Genomic DNA, 18,196 nt, shown 5'->3' on the forward strand with positions numbered 1-18,196 from the left:
CCATAGGCAACCTCCACAGCATGAGGGTGTAAAACGTGACCGAAAATTACTGAAAAAGCATGAAAAACTATGAGCAGTAAAGACAAGCAACTACAGCATAGCTTGTAGGAAAGAAGATTGCAGTGGACAGAAGCATGCTCAGTGATGAGGTATGAGAGAGAGGGTGTAAAAGCCTCCCTCTCATACCTCATCCCTGGCGGGAGGAGGAAAATAACCCACTGGTCCCAAAATAAAGTGGGTTTGTATAAGAATAACACTAAGAATCCTACATCTTTGCTGCAAGCGAAGTTTTGATAATTCAAAGCAGAACTTAAAACATTCCTGTTTACAGATACCTTCCTCGACTAAACTACCAAGAATTTGCCATTCTTATGCTGTCAGTCTATGTAAATGATGGTGGCCTACTTTATGGCATCTATTCTTTTTTCTCTGCCCCTATCCTATTCAGAAATGGATTTCCTTTGACTACCCATTTAATTTTAATGACTGTTGTAAATCCCCTAGAAAGGGTCTCCTTAAGGGCAATATATTAAATTTTAATTCATGGAAACCATGCCAGTTCCTGATAGTAATTTAAGTGCTACATCCTGTGCCAGTTTTAATTTTGGCTAGAGGTTCATATTAATTTTTGAGAAGGCTGAAATCACAGAATATTTGCTATGATTTTCTAAATCAAAATGGATTTCTTGGCTTGCTGGAAGTACTACCACACAAGGCTGTGCTTTTCCATCCAAGAACCAAAATACAACTGTCAAAAGCACGTTTGTTCCATTTTCCACAATATATACCACATGCCATGCTTACAAATCTGCAATTGTTATTTTATTTTTGATAAAATTTTATCACCCAGTGCCGATTATACATAAGAAAGCTTAGATTCTGTAAAAAAGAAATACAGAAGTTGAGGTAATGAGGATTTACTGCCAGAGCTGTTTTCTTTATGAGCAAGTCAAGACCTTGTGTAGGAATAAGAAAATGTGTGCAGTTTATCCCAAAACTTGTAAATGGTACCTCATTAGTTTTGGTATCCCCATTTTCAGAGTGGTTTTCTTCGTTAGCATCATCTTGCTTATTTTCATCTTTACCTTTGGCTCCCTTCTTCCCCTTTGCAGCTTTCTTGTCTTCCTTTTTATCATTTGGTGCTTTCTCTTTCTGTTAGGTAAGAATTTGCAACACCAACAATTTACAAAATGTTAACGATACATCCTTTTTTATTTTGCAGCAAAAGCACTGTAAAGCAAGGTTTCTAGTGGAGAACTGTTCTAATTACTCAGCTACTAGAGATAATAGATCAGTGTTTATCAATCCTGTCTTGAAACATATCAAACTGGTCTTTACATACTCCAGCTACATAGAAAGGTCTGTGAAAGCACTCCGGTTGACAGAACTATGGAACGCACACACCTAAGCATATTTCTTTTCATTCTAATAAAGTTTGACAGATTTTGTAGATCTGAAAGTTAATTCAGACACTACCAGAAAAACTCTCAAATGCCATGTGTATGGAACTGCCAGCAGATCCTAACATACTAAAGCTTTATAAATTATCTTGCTGAACCCGACCCTTCTTTCTCTAGCACTTACTGGGTCTAAATTACTCAGCTTTAAAAATGCTTATGTGATTAAGGTGTGTTAACAGTAGCTCTGAACACAGAGCCAAAAAAGGAAGCTAATTTTCTTCCACACTTTTAATGGCTTTCTTTTTCATTCTAGGTATATATTGCTGCTCACAGGCACTCTACACTTTTGAAACAACCAGTCCTTTAAAAGAACCAACATAAAATTTTTGATAATATTTGCAATTTTAACACTTACCTTAGCCGGTGCCTTTTTGGGTTTGGGCTCTGGCTTTGGAGGAGCAGGTTTCTATAGTTAAAAGCATAAAATAAGTTAAGAACAGTCACTAATTATGACAATTAGAAAATACACTTTATGCTTGAATAGATTTTAATGATTCTAACTCTACTGCTAAGATGTGCACACATAGTTTAAAGTTAAAGGTACAAGACTATAAGATCCCTAATCCTATTACTGCAATGCTCTTGGCAGCCCAAAGACCAGAAAAGCTGCAATAACCCTCCCCTTACAAAATCACGAAAGCAGTTTTTAGGGTCAGCTAGTACACTGCTCCAACGCCCACAGAGTTCCAGCCAGCACTACAAACTGCTTTTGTGGTTTTGTAAAAAGGCGCGCCGGGGGGGGGGGGGTGTTAAGCGTCAGAAATTTTCAACACTAATAAAAATGAATTTCCAAAAAATCCAGTTATTATATGCATCTTAGGCATAGTATTTTTATGAGGAGGCCAGCACCCCTTCCCCAAAACACTCCAGGTGCTGATGCTAAATTGTCTTCCCACTCCCTTCCCAATATGACCTCTTTATTCCCTGTCCCACAAACTAAGCAGAAAACTACATCTATGATATATATTCATAAAAATTATTTTAAAAATCAGTGTATGTTATTTTGACTAATGTGGCTTTAACAAAAACAGAAAAACCTGCACATTTCTATAACTGTTGGCAGTGAGGCCCAATGTGTTTCCGAGTACTACCTAAGTTACTGTTTACAGTAAAATCATTCATGAGCTATCGCCCACCTTATATGAAATGGTGCCTTCACCCATGTATTTGTAATATAATCAATAAAATGATAACTCTTTAAAATACTTACAGCAGACAATCTAGCTGACCTCCTCTTTGGCTGCACCAAAAGAAAACAAGAAAAAAAATACATTATTGAAACTTAGGAAATAATGACTTAGAAAAAGGTTGGACAAGCCTGTTCTATCTGGGGCCACATTTTATTTTTTATAACTTTTGGACAGTCAAAACAAGCACAGTTGCATTTTGCCATATGCTTCCTCAAATTATGGCAAAATACAAATATGTCGTCCCTCCCAGCCAGTCTCTCTCTTTCCGAGGCTCATAATCAAAACTTTGAAACATCCAAAAACCTGCCTAAGTCGGCACTTGGACGTCCTAGTGCTGACTTAGGCAGGTTTTTGGATGTTCAGCAGCACTTCTAAACTGCTGAATTCCAGAAATCAAAGGAGCATGTTGAGAGGTATGTTATGGGCGGGCTTAGACCTTGACGTCCTGCAGGGATAACCAAAGCTTTCCCAGGATTGTCCTAGGCAGAACTAGACCTGTTCTAGTTACATCTAAGTTCCACAAAGTTGCCCAAATTGACAAGACGACCACTGGAGGATTTAAGGCATGACCCCCTATCAATCCCCCAGTGGTCACAACTCCCTCCCACCAGCCAAAGAGGTAAAAAACCCCCAGAAGGCCTCCCATCAGCTGAGCCGATTTCGGTGCAGTCCTATCGGCTCAGTTGATCATGGATCTCCCTGTTATGATCAGCTGAAACTGGCAGGGAGCAAAAAAACCCTCACCTCTCTCCATACCTCACATCCACCGATCCGCTATACCATTTCCCCAACATCCTCCAACAATCTCCGGAACCCCTGACATCCCCCCCCCCAAACACACCCGTTTCTTCTGCTGACACGAGTAGCTAGGAACCAACCTGCTAAGTTCAACTACTACTGTGTTTCCCCGAAAATAATCCCTCTTAGGATTTTCAGGCTAGGTCTTAATATAAGCCCTACCCCCAGGATTCACTGGCAGTTTCCCTTCCCTCCCTCCCTCCCATCCCTTGTGCAGCAGAACCTTTGAGAGAGCACCCCCTCCCCCCACAAGCACCCGCACCAGCCACACAGCTGAATCCCCATCCTTCCCTCCCTCCCATCGGAACCCAGCCGCGAGCCCTACTTACCTCCCTAAGCAGCGTCGGGCCAGCAGCACTCTAATAGGCTGCTTCGGCCTTGTCCGCCTGTGAACTCTGCCGCGTTACTGATGGTAGGATAGAAGCTGGGCAAGGGTGCTGCTGCACAAGGGATGGGAGGGAGAGTAGCATATAAGCTGGGCAAGGGTGCTGCTGCACAAGGGATGGGAGGGAGAGTAGCATATAAGCTGGGTAAGGGTCCTGCTGCACAAAGGATGGGAGGGTACAATAGAAGCTGGGCAAGGGTCCTGCTGCACAAGGGATGGGAGAAAGGGGAGGAAAGATGCTGCACATGTTGGGGAGAGAAAGGAAAGAAGAAGAATTGGGGTGAAGGAGAAGAAGGGAGAGATGATAATGTACATACCCCCAAAATAAGACCTAGTGCCTAAAATTAATATAAGACACTGTCTTATTTTCGGGGAAACACGGTAGGAGCCACAAAACCCCCCCAACGGAGAAAAGGAAGAGGAGCCCTCATTTTCCTGTAGTTTTGTCTCTGTTAAATCTTAAAAACAGAAGTGGTCCCAAGACGGATATCGGCAATGTCCAAGGCAGAAATCAGGCGAATCAAAGATCTGTAGAGAGTAGGCTGTACAGAATCCTATATCTTATAACAGAAAGCACGAGAGGCCAGCTACCTGAATCTTGAGAGACGAAACCACTTCGCCCTTTTCAAGACCAAAAAGAAAAAGAAAGATCAGAGCAGAACACACCTGCTGAGTTTGCTTGCACAAGGAAAAACTGAAGAGGGAGCTTTCTCTACTGCATAAGGGGAGGAGTTCAGAGTTTTGAGTGACACCCTTCTGCAGATTTGCGACTAATGGGAAGCAATAACTATGTATGTAATGAGCACACAGCAAAAAAATGGGAAGACAGCCACTGTCTGGATGAGCAAAAAAGAGTCATTGATGGAACACAAATACAAATGTGGATGGTGATGTGGTCAGGACTCCATGTCAAGTTATAGATGAAATAGTCTCACAGTGACTACTGCCTCAATAACTGCTACGTTAAACAGCTTTACTTCAAATGTGTATGCTCTATTGATATCAAATAGGACTCCTGAGGAAGGCTGAGGCTGATGAAACACAGACTGGGTTGAGTCCTGTTCTACAGCATCACCATCCACATTTGTATTTGTGTTCCATCAATAACTGTTTTTGCTCATTCAAACACAGCAGTTGTTTCCTCACATTTTTCTGTGTACTATTGTTTTTGTGGGAATCATTTGTCCCCTCCACCAAAACTTTTTGCAATCTATGTATTAAGAGGGTTATTCCAAATGATTAAAATATACTAATTAACCCAATTAATAAGGAAAAATCCTGTATCCTGTGATGAAAAACTTCTGCTATTTCAATTATCACAGCTCTAATATATATTAGAGCTGTGATAATTGAAATAGTAAAATATACTAATGTCATTAATGTGCAAGCTGTGTGAGCTATTTTTGAAAAACACATTTGAAGTAAATTGCGGCTGTATTCACTTGAGGAAAGAAGAGAACGGGGAGATATGATTGAAACATATAAGTACATCACGGGACACATCGAGTCAGAAGATGATATCTTCTGGCTCATGGGACCCTCGACCACCAGAGGGCATCCGCTGAAAATCAGGGGAGGGAAGTTTCATGGCGACTCCAGGAAGTACTTCTTCACCGAAAGAGTAGTGGATCATTGGAACAGACTCCCACTCCAGGTGATAAAGGCCAGCAGCGTGACAGATTTTAAGAGAAAATGGGATACTCACGTGGGATCTTTAAGGGAGTAAATTCAGGGGAGGGGATACTTGGAATGGGCAGACTTGGTGGGCTATAGCCCTTTTCTGCTGCTTTTTTCTATGTTTCTATTTTTATACTGAGAATCAAGGAGGTATAACAATCAATAGAAATGCAAAATATGTTATCATAGTGGTAACAGGAGCCATTTTTATGCCCATTGGCAGAAAAAAAAAAACCAGGCACACAATGAGGCATAGGTCCCTGTCATTTGCACTTGGGCATATTAGGAGAGGAGAACCACTAATGCTCGTAATCTTGGGGTCATATTTGACTCCTCCCTCTCCTTCACCGCCCAGATACAACATATCGCTAAAACCTGCTGCTTCTTCCTATAATATTACCAAAATCCAACCCTTCCTCTCTGAGCACACTACCAAAACTTATCTATGCCCTCATCATCTCAAGCTTAGATTACTGCAACTCGCTACTCTCAGGCCTTCCTTCCACTTAGCCATCTCGCTCCCCTCCAATCGGTCCAGAATTTGGCTGCATGACTCATATTCCAGGAGAGCCACTATACTCATGTTACCCCTCTCCTAAAGTCTCTTCATTGGCTTCTCATCTGTTTCAGACTACAATTCAAAAACTCCTCTTACTGACCTACAAATGCACTCACTCAGCTGCCCCTTACTATCTCTCTTCACTTATCTCCCCCTATGATCCCTCCCATGAGCTTCTCTTCAGCTGACAACTCCAGACTCCGTTCTTTCTGCCTTGCTGCGCCGTATGCTTGCCCTATGGCAGGCTCCGTCTCTGGAGGCCCAGTTAAAAGCCCACTTCTTTGAGAGTACTTTCAACTCCTAACTCCTTTCACCTTGGGTTCTGCATCCCCAACCCTAAATGTTATATCTGTCTGCCCAAGTTAGATTGTAAGCTCTTCCAAGTAGGGACTGTCTATAAATGTCTGCAGTCATCTGAGCCTTTCTTTGGCACGACAAAATATATGCCCAAGCCCAAGGCTTCATCCAAAACCGGCTCTATGGCCCAAAGAACTAGTAGTCTTTACAACGTAGCCCGAACTTTGTAGGCTCTCTCCAGCTACCTGGAGACGTTAGAAACCAGTTTGGCAAGGGAACACAGACCTCGATTTTGAACCTCTCCCAGATTATGTCTAGATCCTAGCAGTCTGCGTTGATTTGAGAATCAGACTTTATATCCTCCCAGTCTTAATAGACCGAACCTCCTGTTCTAAGCCTGCGTCCTTGTCTGGTTGGGGCACCTGTTGAAGGGAAAACCCCTGCACCACCACTGGTATGTTGCAACAAATGCCGAGGACCTTGGCAGCTCAAACAAGTATGCCACATTAGGCTCAAAATCTGGTGTGAAATCTGGTACTGGGGGTCCATTCGACCCTGGCAGGAACCCCCTGCCAGTCCTCTTGGGCTCTGTGGCCCTTAAGCGACTGCACTTGGCCAATACAGATTTGAAGGGTGCTGGGAGTGGTCTCCTCCACTAAGAACATGCCTCTTGCGGATCCCTAGCCCTAGAGGACTCTGAGAAGGCTGAGCCTGGAAAAGTGTGCCATAAAAGGAGGACCACGCAGCCAGTACACTGTTAGTCCTGGCCAAGCCGGGAAGGAGCCCACACAGTCTGCACTCAAGCTCCTGACTGAATCAGGGATGTGAGCAGCTACGCAGGGGACGGCCCTCGAGCGCAAAAAAATACCAGTAGGCTGGCTAGCTAAGTGTCCCCGAGGGGCTGATCTCACTAGCAGCAGACTTCCACTATGCAAATCTGCATCTTCTACCAAGTGGGAACATCTGGGCACCAAGCCTCCAAAGATCACAGAGTAAAAATACCTGAAAATAATTAAAAAGCAGAGCAGATCAAAAACAAACATTTCTGAGCAACTTGTTTGCAGAAAACAAGCTGAAGAGACATATGAACTCCTTGGAAGGAGGTGAAGTTGGGAAGCATGATTGACAGTTTTCTGCAAGCAACTTGCTGGTTGGGATACAAGACCCTAGCGTTCAGTACCACTAAACACATTGTACTAGAAGTTATCTTAGATTATTGGATTGTGAGCTGTCATTGTGTTTGGAATGGTTAGTTATGCACAATGTATTTGTATTGCTCTATGCATTGGCGAGATGATTTAATTGCAATTTGTATTTTCTGAGAAACATTTGATGCTTATGTATGTAATTCACTATTTCTTCAGCCTCTTCTTGTTGTGAACCACCTTGAATAGATGGTTTGGCAGTATATAAGAATAAATTATTATTATTATTATTATTGTTATTACATTGTGTATTGTTGCAATTTTTTTTTTATTCTTTGTTTCCCTGAACTTTGTAGCTTCTAATGGTTTGCACTAGGTAACAAATGAATGAACTGAAAAAAGCGCAAAAAGCAGACATTTGAAGGCCCTAGCACTAGTGCTTTTAGTTTGTTTTGTATTACAGATACAGGGGCTGATGCAGAAAGCTACCAAAGGCTGAAGCACGCCCTTAATGAATGGTTTACCTGCTCATCAATGGCCTCTGCATTGAGGTTTAGCATACATGTTAAATGACTGATCACTCATGCCTACCATGGGAATTCAATATCAGTAACCTACTGCCATGTCTGAGGGTGGAACGGAGCTGCCTCTCCAGTCAGAATCAGCTCCATCACTCTCCCCTTTGCCCCACTAAAACAATGTCTCTCCAGATCCCCAATATGACTGGCACCTCTCACAACAGAACCAGCTTACTCCCTAAAAAGTGTCCCAATTTGACTATCACATCTCCCCTCCACACACAAGACTAACCCTCTCCCTCACCAGAATTCAGAAAAAAAAAAAAAAAAAAAAAAGTTAGTCCCTGGTGATTCAATGGGCCCCATCATTTCCCATGCTCCAACCCATCCATCCCCGATAGAAAAAAAATACACCCCCTCCTCTCTTTTAGAAGCACCTCCACCAGACCTGAAGGGCAGCAGCAATGCCCACTTGCTCCTGCATCTAGCACCACCATCTACAAAACGGTGTAACGATGCACCAGATGGGCCCAGTCTGCCAACCAACGCAGTTTTTTTGCAGAATGCACAGAGTGAGACAGGAGTAAGTGGAATTCAATCTTGCCTCTTCAGGTTGGGGCGGGGGCAGTGCATGCCATTAGACACCATAGAGTATTTTATTTCATTCAGGGAGGGAAAGGTGAGAGGAATACCCCTAGACATCAGGAAGGCTTAAATCATGCAGGGATGGAGTTGGGGGGAACTTTATTATTATTACTAGAGGAGGGGGCCCTTACCAAAAATATGCCAGCAGTTTTTATTTTATTTTTTTGTATGACACCCTACTGGCCAGTGCATGAGCCAGCTAGTTAGGATGACATTTTTCAATAAGCTGCAGATTATTGCAGCAGTAATGTGCATAAACATTTAATAAAATCACAAAAAAAAAAACCAGAGCAAACCCCACAGTGAGTAACAAGAGAAAATTGGGGAGGGACCTGTACACATGAACCTGTAAGTGTTGAGTTTCAAATCATTTATTGAATACAACACATACAAATACCCCTATAAGAGAGTTCGAAAGGTTCTACAAGACAGACTAAGCATCTGAAAGGATATGTCATATGGACTAACATTTATTTGTATATGTGTTGTATTCAATTAATGATTTGAAACTCAACACTGTCACAGGTTGATGTGTACAGGTCACTCCCCACTTTTCTCATGTTGAACATTAAATCCCATGGCCAACTTTTAACAGAAAGCTTGTGGTAGAAGCCATAAGTAAGGTTTTTTGCAGTAAGTAAGGTTTTTTGCATCAGCTCCAGAGAAAGAATGCAATCTTAACTCGTTTTCACTTGTAAGTCTTACCTCCTCCTTTATTTCACCTTCAGCCTATAGAAATAAAAGAAAGTGCTTTAGGTACAGTAATTGATGAATCTGTTCTGGAACAGTACCAGCGAAACGCGTCACACATTACTTAAATTAACACTTTACATACGTATATGCTTTAAAGAGTTAAACGTTAGGAAAACTCTTTAACCGTGATTGGCATGGATTAAAGTTGACATTATGCTTCCCACCTAATAACTTAAACAACTAGGGACGTCAATTTGGCTTCCATTTTCTTTATTCCCTCAACATGTCTTCCAAACGAATCTACGATTGAGTATTTTTGAAGACTCAGTTAACAGCTTCCCTAAAGACAGCTTAAATAGTCTGTAAAAGCGCACGACAGAAATATTCATGTCTTTTACTACACTTTAATATGCAAGTAGGAAGATTTGTTTAAAATACAGTACAATTATTACATCCTTGAAACAGATACTACAGTTCCCGCCAGCGCTGCTGGGACGTTACGCGCACCAACGTCCTACGTCATCGGCAACATTTAAAAATGGTCCCGCCAAATATCTTGTGCATCGTAATGCTTAGTTTTAAATGTTTTCCCTCTCTCATACGGCTAAGTCCATGAATGCTATTTTCAAGGATAACACCGAAATGCATAAAAATAAAACAGAAATCAAATTGGAAGCTATAGACTATCAAGAAAGCAGCAACAGCTCTTGAATGTCCCCTGACGGAGGCTATTCAGTTTACGATTTATTTCCTCAACTATTCCTATAAGTTAAAATTCTACTGTCGATTTTTTTTTTTTTGGGGGGGGGATAATGATAGTGGACGACAGCGAGTATCCCGGTTGGCGGGTGATAGGAAAACAAAAAGTAATGGTAACAACTACAGTGTGTAGCATTTTCTTTGAAAACATTGTTCGAAATTATTTCCCAAACTTGAAGGAAGAGCACTGAATGGCACGCTTCAGGCTCCGCCAGTACAGAAACCTTAATCAAGATACTTCAAAAGGAAGAGGGGAGGGGGGCTACATTGTGCTACTCGACTCTTCCCTCCCCTCTCAAGGATAACAGTAATGTTTACGCCGCCTACCGTTCGGGGATCGCTAATGCACAACCATCTGGAATAAGAAGGAATTGAAGAAGAAAAGGGTGAAGGGGGGGGGGGATTTACAGGTACACACACAAAAAGAAATCCGCAGAAGGGGACAAAAAAACACATCAAACAAACAAAACCCCCACACACCTTGGCGCGGTTGCTGCGGGACCTTCCTACGTCCTCTGCGCGCGCGTCGAACTAGCCGTATGACAAATCCCAAACCAGCATGGAGCCCGCAGTCAGCAGCCTAAAGTGAACTCGAAGCGCGGCGCCCGACTGGTGCAGAGTCTGAGGTGAGAGGGACACTGCCTGCGGCCGAATTCTACCCCGCAATTGTCCCTTCCAACCACCCACACAGAAACAAATTTCTAGCATGGGTTTCGCCGTAATAAATAAATAAAACTTAATTTTATGCACGACCACACAAATCATTTATATCCAGGTCCTCCTCCTCTCCCCTTAGTTACATTTCGACGTTACTTACCTTTCTTTTGGGCATAGTCGCGTACTACTAATGAACTGTTTACAAAAATAGAAATCAAAATTTTTTATATTAACAAATTAGTTTTAAATGTGAGCGAACAGTAGGTGAAAACCCCTTTATAGCAAACAGTAAAATACACCAACACGCAACCTAACTGCATGAATGGGAAGCGCGAGTCGGACCCTATGTCACTAGACTGACAATCTAATTGACCAATCCGGAGCTCCAATTACTGTCAGAGGACTAGACAGTGGAGTAACTGCTTGTACAGCTGTCGGCCTATCAGTAAACTGTAAAGGAGGAGTTTTACTTGAGCGCGAGCCATTGGCGCTCCGACGTATATACACACAGACTTGACACACTTTGAAAAGCCATCCGTTGCTGCGTTTATAGGCGAGTCTCTCCTTCTTTAGACTGGTTGCTGTTGTAAGTCTAGGATAATTTCGAGACGTATTACTAGTGGGAGATGGCGTAACCGCCTCTCTAAATAGTATGCTCCAAAGCAGGTTAGGTTGGAAGAGAGAGCGCGAAATTGTGACCTCCCACTTTTGTTCGTGTTATGGCGAAAAAATGGAATGTGGCGAAGGAGTCTTTCTGGCTATTAATCTTATGTGCAACGTTGTCCTTCTTTATTTAAATCCGACATTTTGTTTTAGTAATTCTAAATGTTCTAAGGTTCTTGAAAGGAATCCCCACGGTCTTAGGGTTAAGAAATAATAGAGAAAAAGTGATTTTTTCCCCCTTTCAATATGGCGCTCCCAACCCCACTTGACATTCCTGAGTTGAGCCAAGACATCGTTAGCCGTTAGGGTAATTCACCTCCATTAAAAAGAAAAACATTCTATGGAAACTTCAAAATGATAGGTTCTAAAAGCATTTTGGCTAGTCGGGTCGGGTTTTTCCCTCCCTCTGAAATAGTACAGGGTTGTTGTTTTTTTGGCAACGCTGTGTGAGTTAAAGAATGGGATCGGAACGAACTGATGTTGGACGCTGCCGTTCCACCGTGCCTAGTATTTTTCATGGCTTCACTAGGGGGTGGGGATGTTTGGACATGGGGACATCTTGGGGCACAATGCAGGGATTGAAATATCCGCGAAAATAGTGGTATATGGCCCGATGTGGTAGTCGGTGCGGCAGGATATTTACCCCACTCTTAGACATAACATCATAACCTTGAGTTCCAGAGGCCCCCCCTCCTATGATTGATCCAGTTAAGACCTGGTACGAGGGACTCTTGTTTCCCCTCTTTAAACGCTGCATGTATAATTCATAAAATTAATTTAGTTGGTTTGATGCACTTATTTAGAGATTGATCAAATTAAACACAATTTTTGAGAACCTTCAAATATGTCTTCAGTTTGGCTCTCAACTGTGCTTACAAATTGTTTATATGAGCAATTTGGGAATCAACTAGTTCACACTTTCAAGCTCCCTTGTTAAATCTAGGGGATTAGGTAGTATGTGGATTATGAGAAACATTTTAAATGAGTGAGGAGGCAAAGAAGGTATAGCCAAAAAATGTTACCACTGGTTCTGGTCTAAAATTCTGTAATGAATCTGAAGGCATTTTCATTTTTATCAAATCAAACTAAGGGAAGAAAGGACATTACAGATGTGGGAGGGTAGTTAGTTCTACTAGAATGAGGTGATGTGAAAAAATAACAAAAGTGAGAGGGTGCAAAATGGTGCATAGGAGGAGTTTGGAAGCCAAAGAACCTTGGTGTTGGGAGTTAAGCATCTTTTGCACAAGTACATCTTTTACAGACTAAAGCAAGGACAGCCCAATGCAATTGCTAGACATGAAAAGCTTTTTCTCCAGCTCAAAATCTTGTTTTATTTTTTAGTCTCCTATAGAGAAATTGGCCTTATAGGACAGTAGTATATAGTAGATGATTGATTGTTAGTAGACTGAAATAATCAATTTAATAGGATCATTAGGTGGTTAGGGTTGTAAAATGCCTCTCCATGCAAGTTACATCCCATGTCTTTGAAAAATGCAAAAAGTTGTTTCACTGCTGTTTTGGAGCTGGCTTATTCAATGCTTGGGTTCGTCCTCTTGCCATTTAGGCTCCTCTCTCTCCCATGCATGCCTGTTTGAATTCCATTACCTTTTCCAGAAAGCATTCCAAATATCCACCTCATAGTAACTTTTGAGCTAGACATTCAATCCTTAAATTTGTGCCACAAATACAAGAGGCTAGTAATCCACAGCTCTCACTTTCCATGTACCGCTTTCAGTGCCCTTTTCTTCCTATAGTGAGAGAGTCAATGAGAAATAATTTTTTGTTGAACCTCATTACTTTCCTTGTTCCCATCCCATCATATTATCCATACAGTTGCTACTTCCTTCAAGCATTTACACTCACTTCTAGCTCCTGCAGACCATTCTTGGATGGAAGAATAAGCTTCAATAGAAAGAAACACTGACTAGAAAAACCAAATTTCCATGTAATGCAAGAAACAGAACCTGCTCTGTTTTCTTCTCGCTGTTCTGGGCAGTAATCTTTCATCAATATATTAAATCTGCTGCCAAACACCAAAAAAAAAAAATCCAATGCTGTTAAAAATTATTAGGAAAAAAAATCAAATATGTTTCTATCACACTGGTAAAATGCAGTTTGAGTATTGTGTGCAATTCTGGTTGCCACATCTCAGAAAAGATGTATTGGAACTGGAAAAGGTACAGCAAATGACTAAGGGGATGAAAGGACTCTCATGAGGAAAGACTAAGGTCTCTTCAGCTTGAAGAAGAGAGGGCTGAGGGGGAGATAGGACAGAAGTCTATAAAATCTTGAATGGAGAGGAACAGGTAAATGTGAGTCAATTGTTTACTCTTCCAAAAATTATAAAGACTAAGGGACATACCATAAAGTTACATAGTAGCACATTTAAAATGAGAGAGTACTGTATTTTTTGCACTATAAGATGCACCTGACCATAAGACACACCTAGGTTTAGAGGAGGAAAACCAAGAAAAAAAAGCATTCTGAACCAAATTGTGTACTAATATATTTAATAAAATATACCAGGCTCTGCTCTCGCCCCCCTTACTCCCTGTAAGGCTCTGCACCCAACCCCACACTTCTTGCCAGACTGTACCCTGTCCCCCCCTACCAGGCTCTGCACATCACCTCTTCCCTACCAGGCTCTGTACCCAGCCCCCTTCCCTGCCAGGCTCTGAACCAAGCCCCCTTCCCTCCCTGCCCTACCAGGCTATGTAGCCAATTCCCCCCTTCCTGCCAGGCTCTATATCCTGTCCCGCCTCTGGTGGTCTAGTGGTAGGCCGGGACAGGAGGGATCAGTCCCAGCTGATTAACAGTTTTTTATCCCCCTTCCCCGGGTACCTTTTAAAATTCTCTTGGTCCAGCGGTGTATTGGTAGGAGTGAGCTGCGCTCCTGCTCCTCCCTCGCTGGACAGCTGCCTCATATCTTGTGGCCAGTGGCACACCAGACAGCAGCAAGCTTTTCGCGCTCCAGCCTGGCCCCACGCCGCTCCCTGAATGGCTACCATCAGTTCTCGTGAGTCCCACGATCTCTTTTTTTAGGTGGTTTTCCTACATGTTCTACTCCACCCTTAAAATCCTAAAATTGCTATTTTTGAGGGTTCTCTGTGGTTTTCCTGGGCAATTTTTAGTCAAAATAGGCCCTCGGTGGCTATCTTAGATTTTTTCCCAGATTTGATTTTAAAGTTATTTTATGTTTAAATCATTTTTATTAAAGATAAGCAAAACACACAGCAATATACAGCTCAGCAATAATCAGATTTTCAGCATAACACAACGCCAATCCCCCCACCGCCCACCCACCCACCCAACCCGGGTAGCAGCAGCGGCAACCAACTCAGATTACAAAAGCAATGGGAGTGAGAAAAAGAGATTTACCAAAAAGATACTAAGCATCCCAAATTTTTTGTTGAACATGAGAAGTAAAAGTTAAACTAAAAGGCAGCCAACATAGGCGGAACAGTCGCCCCGCTTTAGAGGACATATCAGCAATGTCTCTCCGTTCTAGTAACATTTGTTGTAACATTAACGCTCTCCATTGAGAAAGGGAAGGAGGCTGAGGTGAGAGCCACTGTAACAGAACACACTTCCGTCCCAGCAACACTGTCTTCCGAATGAAAGCTGAACATCCAGGTCGAGGAGGATGAAACCGAATCTGTAAAGTGAAGAGAAAACTCGGATGTAGGCACCAGGAGCACTGCCAGAGTTGAGCCACAAAAGACACCACCTGGAGCCAGTAAGAAGACACCAATGAGCAAGTCCAAAACATGTGTCCAATAGTTGCCAAAGGTTGAGAGCATTTGCCACAGCTATGTCCCAAACCAATCCCCATCAGATATGCTCTCTTCGGAGCATAGAAGGAACTTATAATTTCTCAACTGATGATAGAACAGCAGAGTTGCCCAGGCAAATACCCCTACGAAGCATCTCGTCCGATATGGGTATCTGGAGATCAGCAGTCCATTTCTGAGCCAGAGTCTCACAATCCAAGGTGCCGGAGAACTCCTGTAAGAACTTGTGATAAAACTTCAAAGGTATAGGTTCCTGAGCCGTGAGGCCTCCTGTAACTTATCTTGAATGTCCTCCATCAGTACCGCCGGGGTCAAAGCTTGTAAATAATGTTGAAGTTGTCGATAGGCAAACCAATCTGTAGGAAGAAGATGAAACGTCGCCTGTAGATCAGTGAAGGAGATGGGGAGACCTGCGCGTGTTACTGCCTGAGACACATACTGGAGGCCTGCACCGGACCAACGGTGAAACAAAGCAGAGTCCAGGCCAGGCAAAAAGTCTCCATTTCCCCAGAGAGGAAAGCAAGGCGTTCTTCGTGGGGAGATCTTCAATAAGCGACACAGCATCCGCCAAGCCACACACATAGCAGGTAGTAAAGTGTGAGAAAGCAGCTAAGGCAAATCAGGTAAATGGAGAGCATGTAAGATTAAAGTTATTTTATATACTTTCCATGGATGTCATGGATTGATGTCTCATTTGAAGTGTATGGCTGTCGGATGCACAGCTATGTTTCACATGTGCTGCAGCCCATGAGGGGTGCAAGGCTTGCCCAGATTCGGTGCCTTCAACCTCCAAGGAGGGTCTTTTAGTGCCTTCTGTACAGACCCCCCCCCCCCGTGAAAATGGCGTCGTGGGGCCATGGGGAGTTTTGGTGACGTTTTGGTGAAATGCAAATGCGTTGTAGGAGATAAAACCCCGTAAATCCTCCAAACAGTCCAAACCTAGTGTGCAGGGGTTGGTTCCTGCAGCAGAGGATGTGATTTCCCCGGATTTTGTTAGTATGCTGTATCAGGCATACTTTGATTAGAAAATCTCTGTCTGTTTCCTTTCCGCTGGACTCTGCTGGCAACGGGGACCCCTGCTCTGGTGGACCAGGGTCTTCTCTCCTGCTTCCCCTCGGGGGTGCCAGCAGGTAAGCCGGTAGTTCCTGAGGTTGTACCTGATACACTTTCAATGCATCTACTTTTTCAGGGGAGCACCACGGTAGCCCCAGATCTGGTGGATCTCTAAGATCTGGATAGGTGCGGAGCCCCTGATTTGGGGGATGATCTCACTGTGCAGATTTTTCAAGCACACGCATCTTGTGAATTTGATCTCTGAATCTCTCCAGGAATTAATGCTGCAGTCTGAGCAGCCTGTCACTTCAGAATGTTCCCTCATGAGTGACCAGAGGCCTCTTTTTTTGATCATCCTGATCTCATTTGGATTCTTACGGACATCTGGGAGACTCCTGAGGGTCCCTTGAAATGTGCTCACGCCATAGTGTGGCGTTATCCCATGGCAGATGCCTTTAAAAAGCACTTTGCTTCCCCGAAAGTTGATTCCTCGGTGGCATAGGTTACCAAGCGCACATCTCTTCCCAGTGATGGGGGTGTAGTCCTGAAGGATGTTCATGACTGATGGGTGCAGGCTGTGTCTCCTTTTTTTGTTGTTCAGGTTTCTAATGTTTTATGACCTGTTCTCTTGTTTTTCATTGTTGCATTTGTTGATATGAGTAGAATTGACGTATTTGTCTGGGAGTGTCTCCATTCCCCTTTCTTGTTCTTATCCTCTACAGATGCTTCTGGCTGTTTTAAGACTGATGTTCACAGGGACAGTGATGAGGTAAGAGGAGGAGTGGTTTAAGCCTTTGAAGTTTGAGGCTTTCTACAAAGTCCTGACTTCTACAAAGTCAAAGACAGAAATAACCCACTGGTCCTGGAATAAAGTGTGGATTTATAAGAAAGAAGATTAGCAAAGGTAAGAACCTAATCTTTTCGTTACCCAGTATGGTTATTCTTATGTTGTTCCCAGAGTTCAGTACGACTGCCTTTACTTTTTAAAATCTTTCTAAACCCACTGGCCATCCTCATTCAGGAATCATAAGAATAGCATCCCTTTTCCCTAGTTTCGACTCTTAATCCTTATACATCAGATCTCTCCATTTGGATTCAGTCAATTAATGGATTACTTCAAATTGCTTAGTGTTTAGTCCCTCCAAATCCCAAGCTCTCTGCATCACAGGTCACTCTTTTTATCCTGTTTCTCCAGGTTTCCCCACTACAATTGATAGAGTCCCTGAAATATGTAGGTGACATTCTGGATACAAATCTTTCATTCAGTTCTCAGGTTTCTTCTGTTCCAGATCCTTCTTCCTTTCATTACAAATTATCTGTTTATTGTATCCATATTTCCATGATGAATCTTGTGCCACGCTTCTTTATATCCTTCCAAACTAGATTATTGTATCATTATTTATTCCAGTCTTCCCTTCTGAAAAATGTTCCAATCTGCTCAGAACATCTCTGTTTATCTTTTTATCCATGCAAATTTTTGACCATGTTACCCCTGTCCTGAAGCAACACCACTGGCTTCCAGTTCTATTCAGGATCCAGCATAAGATATTGGCTTTGTGTCGTCTGCCCACTCAGCGGAGTCTTGAAACTTTATTATATTCTTTTGGATCTTTGTGACTGCTATTAGTCACTTGGCTCCTCCAGTTATTTTTAGGCATCTGGCTCCGGTCACTCAGGTCACCACTAGCAACTCTGGTTACCACCGGTAAGTTAGGCCCTTGGCCTTGATCTAGTTTCTTTCAGTCTAGAGGTCATGAGAAGAGGTTCCTCTTAATATAAGTGAAACTATAGGTCTTTCCCATCAGGCAATTCATCAGTATGCAAATGAGTTGGCATTGGTTTCTTAAGGGCTTTGTTTCCTCCTTTCTTAGAGTCAGGCCATCTGGTAGTGCTCTCAGTGAGATGT

General features: G+C 42.7%; 1 protein-coding gene across 1 annotated transcript in view; it reads right to left on the reverse strand.

Annotated features, from left to right (window-relative positions):
- Positions 1-11,149, reverse strand: part of HMGN5 (high mobility group nucleosome binding domain 5) — a 39,291-nt gene extending 28,142 nt beyond the window's left edge. Inside the window, exons 1-5 of the mRNA XM_033945974.1 lie at positions 10,944-11,149; positions 9,380-9,403; positions 2,671-2,700; positions 1,816-1,866; positions 1,012-1,152 (exon numbers count right to left, since the gene is read on the reverse strand). Coding sequence (XP_033801865.1) covers positions 1,012-1,152; positions 1,816-1,866; positions 2,671-2,700; positions 9,380-9,403; positions 10,944-10,958 — 261 coding nt within the window. The 5' untranslated portion in view covers positions 10,959-11,149. The remainder of the gene's footprint in view (positions 1-1,011; positions 1,153-1,815; positions 1,867-2,670; positions 2,701-9,379; positions 9,404-10,943) is intronic.
- Between the last annotated feature and the right edge of the window lie 7,047 nt (positions 11,150-18,196).

The sequence above is a fragment of the Geotrypetes seraphini genome, chromosome 5 (assembly GCF_902459505.1).
Source record: "Geotrypetes seraphini chromosome 5, aGeoSer1.1, whole genome shotgun sequence".
NCBI lineage: Eukaryota > Metazoa > Chordata > Amphibia > Gymnophiona > Dermophiidae > Geotrypetes > Geotrypetes seraphini.